At 47.2% G+C, this 17,963-nt stretch overlaps 3 protein-coding genes across 4 annotated transcripts; 1 reads left to right on the forward strand and 2 right to left on the reverse strand.

Annotated features, from left to right (window-relative positions):
• Nucleotides 1-236: 236 nt before the first annotated feature.
• On the reverse strand, nucleotides 237-3,064 carry CG13744 (uncharacterized protein). The gene is made up of 6 exons (NM_136595.2): nucleotides 2,479-3,064; nucleotides 2,116-2,420; nucleotides 1,345-1,864; nucleotides 1,179-1,286; nucleotides 503-601; nucleotides 237-442 (listed from the first exon to the last, which is right to left on the reverse strand). The coding sequence occupies exons 1-6, from the start codon at nucleotides 2,546-2,548 to the stop codon at nucleotides 375-377; spliced, it is 1,170 nt and encodes a 389-aa protein (NP_610439.1). The 5' UTR covers nucleotides 2,549-3,064; the 3' UTR covers nucleotides 237-374.
• A 619-nt stretch (nucleotides 3,065-3,683) lies between these two features.
• Nucleotides 3,684-4,901, forward strand: CG13747 (uncharacterized protein). The gene is made up of 4 exons (NM_136596.3): nucleotides 3,684-4,094; nucleotides 4,159-4,244; nucleotides 4,367-4,517; nucleotides 4,571-4,901. Exons 1-4 carry the CDS (start codon nucleotides 3,836-3,838, stop codon nucleotides 4,741-4,743), a joined length of 669 nt encoding a protein of 222 aa, NP_610440.1. The 5' UTR covers nucleotides 3,684-3,835; the 3' UTR covers nucleotides 4,744-4,901.
• CG8170 (uncharacterized protein) lies at nucleotides 4,901-16,914 on the reverse strand. 2 transcript variants are annotated; one of them, NM_136597.4, is made up of 9 exons: nucleotides 16,761-16,914; nucleotides 16,102-16,188; nucleotides 7,832-9,938; nucleotides 7,597-7,727; nucleotides 7,125-7,355; nucleotides 6,223-6,334; nucleotides 5,903-6,156; nucleotides 5,475-5,768; nucleotides 4,901-5,417 (listed from the first exon to the last, which is right to left on the reverse strand). In NM_136597.4, exons 3-9 carry the CDS (start codon nucleotides 9,259-9,261, stop codon nucleotides 5,302-5,304), a joined length of 2,568 nt encoding a protein of 855 aa, NP_610441.2. In that variant the 5' UTR covers nucleotides 9,262-9,938; nucleotides 16,102-16,188; nucleotides 16,761-16,914; the 3' UTR covers nucleotides 4,901-5,301. The 2 variants fall into 2 exon arrangements, with proteins under 2 accessions (NP_610441.2, NP_001036533.1); NM_001043068.2 differs by lacking the exon at nucleotides 7,125-7,355 and having other exon boundaries at nucleotides 16,745-16,914.
• Nucleotides 16,915-17,963: the final 1,049 nt, after the last annotated feature.

The raw sequence follows: 17,963 nt of genomic DNA on the forward strand, positions 1-17,963 counted from the left end.
CAACGCAGGCTGCCTAAGCTTAATGCGCCTAATGTACAAATTACCGCCTGGCAGTTAGGGATTGTGCCATTTGTGGCACCCCACCAAATAGGCCACAACCAGTGACATAACCCAACAAGAGGCTCGTTTGTTTGAGCCGCCATGTTTTCTCTTTTTTGGCGGCGGGTGGCGGCGTTCAAGGTCGGTCTGCAGCCCACTTCCCCAAATGGCAAACGCTATTACAATAGGCTAATTGTTTTGTTTATTAAATCTAATAAGTAATGCGTCTCTGGCGGCGGATTGCACATTGCCATTGCCTAATGCTACGAGCCGTAAACTAATGAGATGTGTTGCATTGCCAAAGGTTCGGATGGGATTTCGAGGGTCGTCTGCAGCTATGGCTCGTTGCGGGCCACCACTTCCTGTATCCACCTCACAGTCTTCTGAACGTTATGATAAATTCCTGTGAATAATTGCAACAGTTTAAGATTTTCATAGACTTGGCAAGGTATCGGATTCTCACCTGGCTGATGATCTACTCCGCAGCCGAAGCCTGCACTGGTTATGCCCACAAGCACAAAGCGACCGCGCTCCTTGATCACCAGCGGTCCTCCGGAGTCACCTGGGATACGTAAATGAAACAGGGTTTTATATTAAAAGAATTAATTCTTAAAGCTATTAATTTTTAATAATTATTTCCTTTACAATATGCTCTTCATAAGCTTTGATTTATGGTAGTTCATTAAAATAGCCAAAAACAAAAAAGAATATAAGTTTGTTGTATCAAGCCATTCGTAATCTGTGTTATATTTTCTTTGCGAAACGGGGCTTAATCTTGTTGTTACGTTAGTATGTTTTAAAAGTTTAGCTTAATGCAAGATTATATTACTTATCAGAAGTATGTAAGCCAAAAACAAACACTAAATTTTAAAAGCTAAGCCTGAAAGTATGCTGTGATACCTGGCTGAAATAAGCAACGTCTCATGAGATGAACCGATTGTGGTCTCTGAACCAATTTTAATTTAGCGGAGTAGTAAATATATTTAAGGGTCGGGAATCTAACAACTCATTACCAGATAAATATTTCCCTTTAAAAACAGGTTTACTTATAAACGAACACATACAATATACAATTTATATTTTTTTTGCTTAAGGACGTTGGAATGAAATAAACCAACATTTTAGTGGCATTGACTCACCCAAGCAGGCATCCATGTGTCCATCGGAGTGTCCGGCGCAAAACATTTCGGCCTTGATCTCGACATTTATCTGTTTGCTCTCGTGCCAGCGAATGCAATCCAGTGTGGCTGAAATACAAGGTATATATTATAACATAATTTAATAATAGTAGGATTCAGCACTCACTTATGATGGGAACACTGGCGACTTGCAGCATGTTGGTGCCCGCGTGGCCCATGTGCGCCTCCGTCTTGCCCCATCCTGCAATGAGGCCCTTGCGCCCAATCAGCCGGATCGGATACTGCGGCAGGCAGATGGGCAGGATGTGCTCCGTAAAGGACGTCGGCTGGGCCAGCTTCAGCAGGGCTATGTCATACCTATCCGGCTGGGTCATGCGGAAGTTGAAGCGCGGATGGATGATCTTCTGTAGCACTCCGTGCTTCTCCACGGGCAGCGGTTCGTGTATGTGACCCAGATCCTGCGTGTCCAGCTCTCCCAGGTACACGGTTATGTCCGCCAGGTGGGCCTGCTGGATGCAGTGGGCGGCAGTGGCCACCATGTTGGCCGAGATGAGCACTCCACCGCATTGATACTCCGCGATGCGGATGTGCGCCTGCCACGGATACTCCGCAAACTGCGCTGGCCGACCGCCAATAATGCGCTTCTGAAGCGTGTTCTGCGCCGTCCGAGGAACTCCACACTCGGGCTGGGAAAATGTTAAGTATATTAAGTATGGTACATGTAACATGAGTCAATGCCATTTAATGTCTATATGTACATTTAGGCACTCAACTTTACATATGAAAGTCGTACACCGAAATGGAAAACCACTGAAAATAAGTAGCATCTCCATTCTAGCTCTAATTAGGAAAATCCTGCCCGTCTGTCAAATGAAATTGCTCAATTATCCCGCTCTGCGGTCGCAATGGCTCAATTGCCGCAGCACAGCAGACCCACCTTGGGATTGAGCAGCTCGTTGTCGTCACGTCGGCGCAGCATGATCCGCTTGGGCAGGCTGTTGAGGTTCAACTTCAGCTTTCCATAGTCCACCAGGTTGGCCAGCGGCGAGGAGGGGGAGTGATGCTGCTGCTGGTGCGGATGCTGTGTCTCGGCGACGCAGCAACTGAAGAGCCACTTGTTGCTGCCACATCCCTTTGCGTGCTTGCCGCCTTGGAGCCAGCAGGAGAAGCTCAGCTTGCAGGGCCATACGCCGCTCTGGTGGACGCATTCCGCGGGCACCCCCAGTAGGGTGTTCAGAATATCTGGGCGGGATTGGGTGACTAGACGTGGAGTTCCTAGCGCGCGTGCATATGTACTCACTGGCTTGACTGGGACTAGACTGACAGATGAGCAGGAGGAGGCACAGGCACAGCCACAATAGCAACTGCATCTTGGCGTCGGATTATTCGAGGTCACTATTCGCACTTCGCTTCTCCCCGAGGAGGATAACACTCAAACTGAAACACTCATCAGAATGGACTATAACGCTTTTGTTGCCAATGAAAGCATGACAGTTTCTTATTCACTTTTAAGCTGGCTCTGCGCTGCCGTTTTCTTCTTACGTTTCCTATTATTGCTGCTCCACTTTTACTAGAAGTCGGTGCTGTTTATGGGCCTGTCTGGGTGACTCACGGAGCTCTCGGGGAGCTGCTCGGCGCAAAAGAGATCTGTGTCCTTGATAGGCGAACAAGTTTCGGGGTCGCTTGCAAATGGGTCGCTGTTCGGGGCTAATGGATTTTTATATAACAATCATAATGGGAACCATGCCAATTCTGTGCCGACTGACTCGATGACACAGTTTTCCGTTCAGTTTTCCTTTTCCCAGCAGCCACGCACCTGCATTTCACACCACATCTTTCGATTCCGATTTCTGAGAAGTGTTCTGGTATTCTTCCGGGGAATAAACCACAACCATACGCGCCGCTGGCCAAACGCAAACTAACTTCACGCCATTAGCCAAGAAAGACGCAGCAACAGGTTCATCTTGGTTCTGGTTCGGACTTCTCTTGCTGCTGCTGCCGACAGTTTGAAGTGACTGCTGTCTTAAGTTGCTGCTGCTGCTGCTGCTTCTGCCTCATATGTGCTGGCCGATCTTCTTCATCATCACTACTAATTATTACGAAATGCTGATGACGCCGCCAGCGGCGCAGGAAATGTTCTCCCAGTCTATTGTAATTATTTTATGCGACATAATTGCAAGAACCGCTGCCATCTCTCGCCGGAATGGGAGCAGCTCATTTCACTGGCGGCAAGCGGAGTGCTCTTTGGGGTTAGGCCATCTAGACAAGGGAGAATGGGGGCCACACATTCATTTAAGTAACTTTCTAACTTGTCGCCACCTGGCCGGATTAGCATATTAAATAGGGTTCTTAAGTGTCGCCTATATTAGTGCCATTGGGTGGATAGGTGAAATTGGATTTTAAGACCCAAGAAAGTAAAAACTCATTTATCATTCTTCTATGTCTCTAAACCGGCTAAAATGACGCCGCATGCTTGATTGAGATACAAATATATTTGTTGGTGTTAAAGAAGCAGGCCCTGATCCCAGTCCTGTCACCTGGTTTTCACTCGTCTAGCCTTCAGTACATCGTTGTTTGTTCTGTTGCAAACACAAACAGACCCCAAACAGCAGATTCCGGCAGAAAGCACGTTCAGTTGGAAAACAACAAACGGTAACATGGCCCCCAACGATCCATCGCATCCTGGTGGAAAGTCAACCGCCGTGGCGATGGCCACCAGCCACACCATCTCATACGTGCAATGCCAGAACCTCAAATACAACGTCATTATCCTCGGCTGGCTGGGCGTGATCATCTCCACCGTCATCTTGGGCAGCTCGGCGCTGACCATCCACTTTCGTCCGGACATCGAGCTGCTGCTAAACCAGTGGCCCATGAACTTGGTCCCGGTCGCAGAACAGCAGCTACTGATCAATTGTAAGTACTCCCTAATCTTAAGCACTAACCTTGGAATTACCTAATGATGATTACTTGGCCACAGTGTTGACCATCTTTAGCTCCATTGTGTACGGACTGTCGCTGATCAACATGGGCGTCAGTCTGCTGCTGCTGATTGGTATTGCCCGGGTAAGTAAAACAAGTGGATATTATTGCATTCTAATTCAGTTTGAATCAGTTGATTGGCAAACGTTATATATGTACTTTCATTCAATTTAAAGCTTCACTATAATTATATATGTCCTCGACAGGACTCAAGCTGCCTAATTTATCCTTGGCTGATCTATCATGGCGTTATTTTTGGCTTTGGTCTTTACTTGGGGGTTTTCTACGCGACCGCAGGTCTGTTCATTGACCTGTCGAGCTTTCTAATGTGTCTTCTGGTGTTCAACCTTGTGCTGGGTAAGCCGACTATATCTTGACCCGGAGATCCCAATTATTTACGTATGCTTTAGTTATATTTTATAAGATCTATCACGAGGTCTTCACCCTATTTCGCGTGATGGAGCAGCTGTCGAAGGATGGCGGAATGGGCGGACTCTACTACCAGGATGCGGAGCATGGATGGACTGCGGCTGGGGTTCCCTTTCAACATGTCTATGTGCCGCGTCTGCCGATGCAAAAGTAACATGCACATTAACCATTTCCAGACCCAGACTGCAACACCAACAGCAACGAATTCAAAAAATTAGAAAAATATATCATTTGGACTTTGCTTGTACTATTAATAAAACTATAATACTATTACTAAAAAAGTACTATAAATAAACAACTCGAATTCATTTCAATATTTGTATAATTTATTTACACACGAAATGGAGTTCATAAATAGTTTTAAAATTACATAACAGCGCATATGACTAAGTAAATTAAACCGTAATTATCAGTTATAATTAATTTAAGGCTTAGGGTGCTTGCAGATACAAATAGATACAGATATCGCACACGTGTGTATCTATCTCTCAGATACGCACTGCCAATCCTAACTGCTAACTTGTACTGCGCTAATTTGTCTCTTAATTTAAATTGTATTTCTTGTGTAACCATAAATTAGGCGGCGTGGTTCGAAAGCGGAGCAAGGAGCAGAATGAAGTGAGTTATGTACAAAACAATCTGTGGCCCACTTAGCAGGCAGGTGCAAATGCGAATGCGGATGCGATACGATTGCGATTGCGATGAGAATAAATTAGATGTTCATCGTGAGTCCGACGACGTAGGATACCCAGTCCACGGTCTTGCTGACGCTGTGATAGATTCCCGGCTGACCGCGGGACGCGCAGGAGTAACCAGCAGAGACCACACCTAAAGGATAGCAATCGTATTAGTTAATTTTCAGAATCATAGGGATTATATACGCACCAATCAGGTACCAGCGCCCATTCTTGTCGTGCATCAAAGGTCCTCCAGAGTCGCCTTGGCACGAGTCCTTGCCACCGTTGCGATAGCCCGCGCAGAGCATCTCCTGGTAGATGACCACGTTGATGCCGTTCTGCCGGTGCCAGCGCTCGCAGATTCGGTTCTCGATCACGGGCACATCCACGGCCTGCAGCGTCTTGGGACGCAGCCGGGAGCCCGGGTTCAGAGCTCCCCAGCCGGCTGCCCAGCCAAATTTGCCCAGGAAGTCCTCGTTCTTCTCGGGCAGGCAAATCGGAGCTGTTAGTAAAAACAAATAGATGTAAATACTTTGTTGTTTACACGTAATCTTATATCGTCCTATATTTAGGTTGGCCATGAACTAACTTCGAATTTGACCAGTTATATAACAATATTTCTGGAAAAGCTCTCACCTATGTGGGGCATGAAGTGCACGGTACGCTCTAGCGTCAGCACGGAGATGTCGAAGCGGTCCGCCTGCGGCGTGAACTTGAAGTACGGATGCACGTCGATCCGGCGGACTCCGAAGGTGTAGGCCGGCAGTGGCTCCACGGCCGAGTTGATCACGTAATCACCCAGCGTGACATGCACCTGTCGCGGAGTGGCCCGGGCCACACAATGACCAGCGGTGACCACGTGTCGTCGCGAGATCAACGAACCTCCGCACCTGTGGGGAGGAAATCATGGGAGACTAAGTACTGAGGTTGGATGAAGCTAGCGCCTAGATGCTCACCTGGAGGAACCGATGCGGATGTAGGCCTGCCAGGGAAAGGAGCCGAAGCCCGCATCATCGCCGCCCACAATGCGCCGCTGGGCGGTCTGCTTGGCCAGCGAAATGCCGCAGCCTGAAAGGGAGAGGAGTCGGATGAGTTGGAACCATGCACCAGGATCACTTAGCGTAGGGGAATTGGGGTATCTGGGATGGGGTTAGTGGAAGCATTAACAACGGGACGACCACCAAGCAAGCAATTAGGCAAACAAGCTGCCGGGTTCAGATCAGCTTTCTAGAGTCGAGTGGAGTCGAGTCGAGTCGTCGCGTCTTGATGGGATTTGGGGTCTCTGTTTCGTCGTGGTCTACACTTGGACGTGGAGCGTAATGCCGTTAAGCTATGTGTAATATATGGCTTAATTATCATTAGCGTGCTGTGGTAATTAACATGCTCATGCCGGGCAATTAAACTTATTTTATTCAGCTCCACTGTCTTTTATTCGATAGGCGATGCGAGGCGACTCCTTCGCGGGTGGCTCTAGCTTGGTTTTTACTGGCGTGCGTTGTTAGAGGCATCTTCGGTCCACATGCGGCTTAATTAAGCACTGAAAACTACCCAAGAGTGTAACAATAACAAATGCGAGTTACGAGTGCATAGCTACATAACAAAACGAAAAAACGAACTACAAAACATACGTAAATTGTTAGGGGTGGTGGTGGCATGCAAATTATTTCTCAACTATTTCGCCTCTTATTTATATATCGGCAATTGAGTATTGGTACTTGGTACTGGGTGTACTGGGTACTGGGTACTGGGTACTGGGGGGGTTGGATACGGGTTGGGGTTTAGTGTGCACGTGCTTGGTTTGGATTGGATTGGAATCAATCAATTTGGCATTCAATCGATCTGAGGCTGCCACACTCACTGGGTTCGTTGTTCACAGGTCCGTAGTTCTTTTGCGGCAGATCAGTGAGATCTACGGCATTGCCGACGAAGTCCGAGCTGCCAAGATTGGCCGACTTGGCCGTGCGGTGGCAACAGCCGCGCAGCAGTCCGTCGCAGGTGCCCTGAATGAGGCCGCCGGAGAGCCAGCAGCCCAGGAAGAACTCGCACGTGCCGCCCCGGTGCTGGCACTCCGTGTCCGTTGTGATGTCGACTGTCGAATGGGAATCGGAGTTGCAATCGGTATGTTCTTGTGTACGGGCGGGGTGTGTTCTGTGTGAGCGTTTGTGGGTTCTTGGTTCTGGGTTGGATTCTAGACTTTCTGGGTTTCGGGAGTGGGGTTACGTGGCCTAGTGCAAGCAGTTTCCCAGCAGCTGACTGATCCCTTCCTAAGCCCTACCGAATGCGGGTGGCGGTGGAGAGGGTTGAGATCGGGTCGGGGACGTGGCACTTACCTTTCTCCTTGAACGTGCTCGCCGACTGCGGACTGCTAGTCGCCTCCGAGGCGCTGTCCAGATCCTGCAGACTGTAGTCATTGCGCACATCCTGAACGGCGGCCAATTCGTTGATGCCGAAGTTCTGGTCCCTGTTGGAATGCAAGGAATTAAATATGTATCTACTTATATCCGAAGGAGCTTAGCTTATATATCAACCTTTACTCAATATTGTTTTAATTTCATATATTCTTACCTGAAAGCAATGTTATCGCTGAAGTAGACTCCGTTTCCGGAGGGTCCGCTGCTGCCGGCGGGTCCACTGGGTCCGGTGGTGCCCACGTTGTCGTTGGTGGGGAAGACGACCCTCGGACTGCGCGACGACTTGTAGGGATAGTAGCGGCTCTTCCGGGTACCCTGGTACTCGCTGGGTCCCACGTACTCCTGGAAGTTCTTTTGCGGCCCAAACTGGCGGACCGGAGCAGGAGGACCAGTGCGGAACTCAGTGTCGCCGAAGTAGAAGCCTCGCTGGGGTCGCTGCTGCGGTAGCGCGGTGATCGGTCCATTGATATCCCCGAACTTGGTCACATCGTCGCGATAGAGCTTGAGGCCATGCGGCTTGGAGTTGCTCACCAGGCCGGGAAACTCGAAGCTGGAGGACGCGGTGTCCGAATCAAAGTAGAGCTGCCGTGTGTGCCGCGTCTCGTGCTGCTCGTACTGCGTGGGTGGCGGAACGGGAGACGCATCTTCGCTGTACGGCTGGGGCTCATAGCCTCCGGCACTGGTGTCCCCAAATATGGGGTTATCCTCGCGGTAGGCCTGCGGATGGAAGGGACTGGCGGGCTTTAGGCTGTAGCTGGGAAATTGGAAGCCCACACGGCGACTGGTGTTCTCCGGCTCGGCGTACTCCAGCTTGTCCGTGGAGCTGGCGGCGGCCATAAGATCGCTGCGTTCGGTTCGCTCGGGACCCAGTTCCAATGCCAGCGGTGGCTGCTCCGGTCCAGATCCCTGGGTGGCCAGATCGGCGCCAAATTCATGGGCCACTGCGGCCACTCCATCGGCCGGAGGTCCCAGCGCGGAAAGCGTGGCGTTCCGACTGGGACGCAGTTGTAGCAGCGCCGCGGATCCATTCTCCCCCTCCGTCTGCAGCGGTATGTACATGTAGTTGCGACGCCGACCCTGGCGAGTCACATTCTCCGGCATCGTGGGCACCAGCTGCTTGGGCACCGTGATCAGCTCACCCTGCGGCAGTTCCACGGACGGAGCTGGAATGATTTCTACGGCGGGGTCCGATCGCCGCTGGGCAGTGGTTGAGTAGCCACCAAACTGACGAGCGGTGCGATAGGAACCAAAGGACTGCACCACCGTGCCATCGCTGCGCTGGCGCAGATCCTTAAAGCTGATGTCATCGTGTCGGCTGAAGCTCTGGTGTGGCGCATACAGATTGCGGGCGGTGGAGGGCGTGGTGGCCGCCGTCGCAGCCGCCGTTTGCCAGGGCAGCAGCTGGTGGCCGCTGAGAAGGGCGGCCGTGGTCACCGAGGTGGTGGGCGTGGCCGCGGATGAGGCGCAGCAGCAGTAGGCGAAGAGACTAACGGCCAACGCCAGGCGGCTCCATCTCCAGGTGTTGCGTGTGCTCCGGCTGGCGGTGGTGGTATTGGTATTGTTTTCGTCGGTGGCCACTAACATCTTACATCGAGCAGGATGAGCGGCGGTGAATGGTGGTTGTCGAGTGGTAATGACACTGGCTCCAATTAAGGTGCAGCCGCACAACTTCCTGCTCAGCGCCGCCTGAACTTGAAAACCAAACGCTGAACGCACCGAAGCCGCCCAATCCGATCCGGTCCCAAACGAGCTGGTCCGTTTCGCTTTTCCTACGCTTCGCTGGCTGCTCTGCTGCAAAAGTGGATTCCAAGTGCTGTCAGCTGCGTGCCGCGTTCATTGATCTCCCCACTGGATTTCGGTCTGGGTATCGGCTTTTGGGATTTTCCGATTTTTTGATTTTCCGGCGCGGCGGCTCTGTTACAATTTAGCTGGATTTGCGGCAATCTGTGTGCCTGCCGCCGATAGCTCAGCTCGTGTGGCAAGTTGCCGGTTTCGTTGCCAGTTGAATTGGTCCGGGTGCTGGGATGGGCTGGAAATAGCGATGGCGATACGAATGGCGATGGCGATGACGATGGTGGGATGTTTGGATATGTGCTCGTTGGTCCGGCGGTTATTGGTCTGTGCTGCTCCAATGGCAATTATGGCAATTGCTGTTGACGCTTTAACAGCGGCGTTTCAGGCGGTTTCGTTCGGTTGCATGCTGCACCGCATCGCGACAACGTCCACGAGGAGCTCTGGCCACGAATCACTTCCTTAATTGCCTGCAACGGATAGACACAAACATAATCATTGGCGGACCGGTTTATTTCGGCAATTAGGAGTGGGTGTAAGTTAGCCCATGCTCGAATACTAAAATGACTGCCTGATGTAATCTCCGCTTTGCGCATTAAATTCCCATTAATTCCGTAGTAAATGACTTTTAAATCATCAATTTACGCCGAAAACTCGTTTAGCAGAGGTGCACTTGCCACTTGCCGCTTGCCACTTGCCACTGCAACACGCGTTTCCTTGGTCACACATGTCACAGTTGGGTTTTTCGGAAACCTGTCGCCGCGATAAAAGCATCTCGGAAAACTGGAAAAACCATCATCAGCAGCTGGCGGCCGCTTGCAGTGTTTTTTTTTCTTTCTATATATTATTTTATTTAATTTCTTTTTTACTTTTTGCGAATTTTTTGTCTAATTTTTGGCCTTTTCTCCCCCTTCTCTTTTCGCATTTCACGTTTAACGATAGAAGGAAATGAATGAATGCAGCGAACACTGCAATAAAAGCAAGTACGAATCGCAGTTCAGTACCCTGTAGCCGCATACATTAGGGGTATATTAGCGTTGCTGCAGTGCATTATCACGGAACTAATTAATCAAAGAAAGCCTGTTCGATGAGATGGGTTCGGGCGTGGTTTGTTGTATCAGTTAATTATGTTAATCATATTATGTTAATATCATAAGAAATATACCTCAAAGATCTTGAATAATCTACTATCTTGGCAATTATGCATTGTCCTAAGTGGGCAGAATCAATTGATTACTTTTCTTTGGTATAGTAATGTTTGGAGAAACATACCTCTTTTTGCTATGAACAAATTTATTTGTAGCGATTAAAAAATAATTGAGTCTATTTAAAAATTTGAAAATTAATTGCCACTATTGGTATAGTATTTTACTTCTTCAAACTCAGAACTCCTATTCACATTGGGCTTAGTCGCCCGGCAATTCAGCCATCGCAGTCGAAAGTTAAGAGTTAGCCAGCTTTTTGCTCTGGTCGGCAGCATTGCAGCCGAAGTCGGAGTGTTTTCACTTTCATTTGGAGTTCAAGCACCATGGAGCAGCTGGTCGGCGAATGGCTTTTGCTTATTTGCCGCTCCGGCGAGCGCTTCCTTTAAATTTGTGCAAACTTGACACTTTGAACTTGATCTGCGGTGTGCCGCCTGGCGATTTTCCGATTCCGATGCACCAGGAAGCTGGCGACGGAAAACGTGACTCGGCGCTTCGACAGCTTTGCATAATGGTTAACACATTTTACGGACACTTTATGTATGTATAGACAGACGGTGGTTATGAAATATATATATATTTTCTTTTTTGGCGACCCAACTGGTTTTTGCCAGCTTGGGCTTGAGCTTGGGCTTTGGCTTTTTCTCGGATGTTTTTTTTCCCTGCTGACGCATCGTGATGCAACCGTTGCAAAACTCAATTTACATTTCGGACAGTGCACGCTAAGTTCGGGCTAATCCCTGCTGTCCGGCCCACTGGATCTCTCCTGGATTGGGTTACGTAAGCCTGCTACTTCACCAACAGCTGCCCCCCATTACAATGACCACCATCCTCATCATTACGATGATGATCATCATCAGCGCAGCAACACAAAGCGGCAACAATGCGCATGCGTGTTGTTTCCATATGGAAACGGCCTTGAGTGAAGGACGCCGGAAACTGGCTTTCTGCAGCCATTTCTCTTTCTGCGCCTCTTACGCATAATTTACAATCGCTTTGTTGTGCTGTCCGCTTTCAGTTTATTTGTTTTAATTAAAAATACCTGGCTGAAACTGGCATTGCCATTGCAAGGGCCTGTGGTTGGATGGCCGGAGCTATATAGTGGGCCGCATATTCCGCATATCCCTCGACTCCCGCAACTTCATTACTTTTGTTTTAGTTCGGCGCTGGCAGTGAAAGTTTTTTTCTGCTGCAAACAATGCGTCGTTCACTTCGCTTCGTTTCCAATTCGTTGTAAGCAAGCGATTTTGTTGCTTTTCTGCTCGTAATTGAGATAAATGCATTTTAAATGAGCCACCGCAGCTGCAGCAGCAGCAGCATCTGCAGCAGCAGCAACTGATTGCAGTTGCAGTTGCGTATGCAGATGCGATAGTCCACCGCTCATTGCATTTGGGCACTCGATTATGCGTCTCCAGCTTAAAAGACTTTTCTTTTATCTGGCCACGCATAATTCACGACAAATGAATTCTCCCCGCCGCCGAAGACAATGGCTAATGCCATTGGATGACAATGGTAATGGCTGCAGCCGCAACATGGCCAACAACATTTGCAACATAGGCAACATCTTCAACAATGGCAACACAAAAGCTCAGCCAAAAGTTGTCATTTCAGTTGTCTCCCGTTTGTCGCTGCCTGATGAGTTGCGCATAAAGTAAATGCGCGACAAGCAAAGCCGGCGGCTCAAGGAAATTTTTATGCATTTTGTTGAATTGGGGGAAAATGCCTAAATTATGGAGGAGGGACCCGGGCGCTTGCCTAATAAATTAGGAAAGCCGAAAGAAAAGAGCTGAAACTGCTTTCATGCCAGATCGGAGTTAGCGGCTCCTTAACGAAAATGGCCGCGAACAATACCGCTGCACTAGTTGTAAGCGAAGTTTTATTTCTTGTGCCATAAACAAAATTAGTAAGCATAACTTCCAAGTGGGATCGAAATCAAAAATGCTGGTATATTTTTAAATAAATTAATGCATGTACAATGTGAAAAGTACATACAATTTTATATGCGTGCAAGATAGCTTCCATTGCCTAATTCTTTTTTATAGCAATGTTTTTATTTTCTTGATTAATTTAAACAAACAATTAAATATATTCCATATACTTGAGTAATTTGAATTTTGTTTACTAAAATCGTAGTTGATTAAACCCGACTATAGCAAGCATCTACTGTAGTCTTCCACAAACCCATTTTTCTAGTTTTTCCAACTTTTCATTGGCTAAACACTCACATTTATTTAAGCAAGCAATCAAGAGACGATCACAGCAACCATCAAATTGATAGCCGCTCCTCTACCCACTCCCAGTCCAAATCTCACTTCCACTTTCGGCGGTTGTCGTCTTGGCAAAGTGGAATTTAAATAGATTTGCTCAATTATTTTGAATTGCTACCATTTGCAATTACGAATTGTTTGCACAAGACGAAAGGTTAAACCCATTTGGCTTTCCCACCACCGCCACTACCACCGCCAACACCACCACCCATCTCCCAAGTGGGTCAAACAGCTGCGCTCGTCTTGGCCTGGCCAAAGCCAAATTAGTTGGAAATCGGTGTCGTGCCATTGGCACATTTCAGTCCGCCCCAAAAGAGAGGCGACAACAAACGGACTATGCACACATTAGAGCGCCGAAAGTTGGGTAAGGTAAGTGCCGTTGTAAGCCGCTGCCAAGAGCGTTTCATCACGCCCGTCCACATAATCAATCGATGGCCAGAAGATGGCACCTGTGACGTCTGCCCAACACACACACACACACAACTGCATACAGCCAAACTGGGGAGTGTTAATTAATATTCCATCCGTAGGTTGATGCGCAATTGTTACGAATGTGTTAAGTCAACACCGGCAGCAGCAGCAGTAGCAGCAGCAGCAGTAGAGTGTTAAGAAGTGGCCGAGTGTAGACCACGGCAACAGCAATAACAAAAACTGATGGGTTCATATACAATATGTAGCATGGCATGCAAATCGCGAACACAACACAAACACTGATGATTATGCAATTAGCGCCACTCACACAAAGGCAGGAGCACACGGCTCATGAGCCATATTAATCAATAGATTGTGTGAGCTCTACGACTGGCGATTAGATAAGCGCAATAAACTCTTGGAGAATTTCGTGCTAGTGACTCGTGCCGTGCTGTAAGATATTAAAGATCGTAAAAATACCCTCTGGAAAAACGTAGGCAACGAACTTGACAAAAAGAAGGAAATTCGAAACAACATCAAATCCAAATCAAAGCAGCCAATAGATGCTTAGGAGAAGAAAAACAAAAGACTTAGGCAACAAACTTATACTCAAATCAAAGTGACTGCAAGAAGTTTGGAGGAAACTTTGTCGGAATAAAAACAAACGACTCAGGGCACAAACTTAGGCCTGCCGGAGTCGAAGCTCAGTCAGATGCAACAAAATAAGCTGACCCAAAGCCAGTAGCTACTGCGGTCAACTCCCCCTCAAAAGAAAAAACAAAATACAAAACAGACCGCCCAATTAACAACAACAAGCCGATAAACAAACAACCCGAATGCATAATAAACTCGACTCGAAGCGGAGAGGGGGAAAAAAATGATGAAAACAAAAATTGAGAAATCATTTGCATAAATCCAGCAACAATTTTCGAGCATTTCGATTGGCTTACATAAGCCAGCAGTGCACAAAGAAGGTAAGAGAGTGAAAAACATTTACATAAAGCATCAAAAAAGAAAATAAAAGCAAGGCGAATGAAGCCAAGAAATCCATGGCCATGGTCACAATTTGGCGGAACTTGTTTTCCAGCGCCCAGGTCGTATATTTTGGATTTTATTACACGACGAAAAGGGTCCCAAATCCCGAACCGGATTAAAGGGCATTCGAGCGGCAGCAGCTACCCAAAATTAAGTTATTTGTGTCGTCGGGCTGCTGGAAAGAAAGTTCTCAGCCAAGTCATATACTCGTATGTATGTACACAAATATGGCACCTTTGAGTATACTCGTATTTATATACAAATGTATGTACAAGTAGCATGCTCCAGAGAGCAGGCCGAGCAATACGAGTTTCTCCGCTTATGCAATAAGCCAGCCAGCCCTATATTGAAAAAGCGAAATAAAATAAAACCACTTGAGGAAAACGTAAAAGTAAAGAGATGTTACCAAAAAAATAAAAAGACAGCGTCGGCGTTGCTGATAATGAAGTTCATGTCATACTTATACACACAGGCAGTACGAAAGTATATTGTGTAGTCGACACAAGACATCGACGGAGCCATAAAAACGTTGCCAAATAATTTGTGGCCCAAGCTGCAGTTAACCAAATTGGGGCTAAGACGATGCGCCCCTCTTTTTCCCCACTCCGGCTTTTGCCTTTTGACTCATTTCACATTTCGTTTGCCCTTCTTTTACGCACTTTTGTATGTGGCTCAGTATTTATGTTTTCCGGTTTCTCGCTTCTTTGCTTTTTGCATTTCGTTGGCTTTTATTTAATTTGTTTTATTGGCGACTTGACATGGTTTTTTTTTTTTTTTTTTTTGTTTCAACCCTTTCGAGCCAACCTATTTATTATTTCAAGTCGGTGTCGGTTATACAATAATTATCAAGCTGTTAATGTGGAAACACATTGAATAATCGACCGCATTTTGACATTGCTTTTTGGGTTATCAATTATGACATTTGAAGTTCAGCTTTGATGTCACAAGCTGTGAGCCTTCGTTTTGCTTAAAAGTGCAACTTCAAAACTAGCTTTGAGTTAGATAATACAATTAGTTGACAATCGAACGTAAATGATTTTTCTGGAAGAATGTATACTACAGTTTATGTGTCTCATTTATTTGATTTCATTATGTCTAGGCATATGAAGTTATATCTAAAATAAGTGGACTTTAGACTTCACTTTGGAAGGAAATGAATTACATATGGCCAAGCAATTTTTGGACTCCCAACTCCCAATTCTCGAAATTTTCCTGTTTTGCCACCCAGCTGTGCCCCAAATTACACTTGCATGCAGCAAGAGCAATTAAAAACATAGTACACCGGATTCTGGCCGTCGGGAATGATCGAAATCCATTTGCACTCGGATATGGACATGGCAGGTGTTATACCAAAAACCACGAGCACTCCCCTGACGGGACAAACTGTTGGATGCATCGAATGCGGCGGATTATGTGTCCAGGCATTTTGCAAGCATTTAAGCGCAAATACTTTCCACATTTTGCAAGCGACCACGACCACGCCATGAAGTTTGCGTTTTATGCATTTGGCAGAGTGGTATATGGTATGATTTATTAGATAATGACGCTTTACTTTTGCACCATAACTGAGTAGTTTCTTTTTCTGCGGTTCGTGAGCTGTGCAAGTGTTGCAACGTGCAAATGATTTAACCGCTGGCAGCCACCACTATCGATAAAATCGATCAATTTACGAGTCCTAACTAACTAAGCGAATTTAATTAGCAAATTGGGCTTCTTACCTGCGAGGCTGTAGCGAAGTGTGCTGAGAATTAATCCAATTGTTCGCTGTTACAGCTGTTGCTGTATTCGGGGGCACAGTGGCAGTACTGTGCGAAATGAGAGAAAGAAATTGTATTAGGATACCGATTACAAATTGCCTGCAATTTATTGGGCTGTTTTCTTTGCACTTTTCATTATTGTTTTGCCGTGTTTTTTGTTTTTTTTTTCGGTTTCGTTCGGTTGAGGCGAGAGTAATAATAAAAACAAAAATGCCTTATTTTTCGCTTTTCGCTGCTGGCTGATCGGATCAGCAAACAAGCAGAAATATTGTTCAAAGTCGCTCGCAACAACAGCAGCGCAGCAGCAGCAGCAACAACAGCAACGGCCGCGGCGATTGCGACTCCAATTGCAAAATCAAATCACTTTCACTGTCAGGCGCAGTTGGTTGGGCGAGGGGAGGCGACGGTTTGCGGGGGTGTGGGGGGTTGTGCGGTGTTTGGTATTTGCAACTGCAGGCAACTGCAAGCCAAATGCAATCCGTAGCACTCACTATCGCTCGCTCTATCTCTTTTGTATTTCAGCTATTATTGCTGCCACTTTAATTGCAGTTTTCGGCCATGTTTCGCCTCGAGTCCTGGGCTTTTATCTTAATCCTGCACTCACACAGTGGCGCACTTACAGCGATCGCGATCACGGACGGACCAATGTGTGTCTGGATACAAATGCACAGATACGAGCGCGAGTCTGAAACCGAAGCTGTGCCGAACTTGAACGGAGCCGAAATTGAAGCGCGAACACGACCTTCTTGAGCGACGTCTCAAAGAAGTCTGAACGGTCTGCGCAGGCGCAAAAGCTGAGCCAAGCTGAGCGCGAGCTTTTTTAAGCGGCTGCGCAGTCGCAGCGCCGCCGCGTCTCTTCCTACGAAGCAGCGGCGAAGCGCGGTACTGGAAAAATCAGCTGTCTGCCATCCCGCTGACGCCCCCCCCCCTTCCCTTGGCCATGCGTCGATTAGGCAACAATAAATGCACAGACAAGCGTAAAAGTTATAAAAGGGGGTGGGGAAACCGGGCCGATGGTGCAAGGAGCGGACAGCGGGGAGCTAGAGTACTGTAACAGCCACCGCATTGTACAAATAATACGAATTATTGCTTAATGCCGGCAGATGTACGTACACCGTACAATATAAATATGAAACTTGGACAAATGGCGCCCGATCAGGGACCCATAGGCATCCAATGAGTCTTAGTCCTTATAAGTTCTAACACAAAATAGTATTATTTCTAAAGATACTCACTTGCAAGGATGGAGCTCGAACAATAAAAAACTAAGCTGGGTGCAGCATGATTATGTTTTTAAAGCTTTACTATTATTATAATGAAATAAGTTTAGATTAAAAGGGGGTAATTTGCAAATCAACATGATCTGTTTGACCATCATTAAATATATTTTTTTCGGTGTACATCTCCCCCCCTTTCAGATGCTCCTCACCACCCTTTTCGTAGCTGCAATTATGATATGAAGTCGTAAAGCATCATTGGCCGCCATGGCCAATAGTAAGCACCATCGCTTTATTTCAGTTTTTGTTGCCGGCCAAACATGACAGCCGCCAATTAAACATTTTCAGTTCATATTTTCCCAATGCCTTTGGCCAGCTACCCCGATAGCCAGAAAATAAAAAGAAAAAAAAAGAGAGAAAAAAATCATAAAAACAGAACCCGCAATTCACGAAAGCGTCGCAACATTTAATATCTTTTGACAGACTGTGACAGGCTGTGACTCCACCGTGACAGCTAATTGCAGTTGATATGATTGAAATGTACACGAGCCAGCGTGTGCGCCATGTCCAACTGGCACCACACTTACCCAATTACCAAGAGCAAGC

The sequence above is a fragment of the Drosophila melanogaster genome, chromosome 2R, assembly GCF_000001215.4.
Source record: "Drosophila melanogaster chromosome 2R".
Classification (NCBI taxonomy): domain Eukaryota; kingdom Metazoa; phylum Arthropoda; class Insecta; order Diptera; family Drosophilidae; genus Drosophila; species Drosophila melanogaster.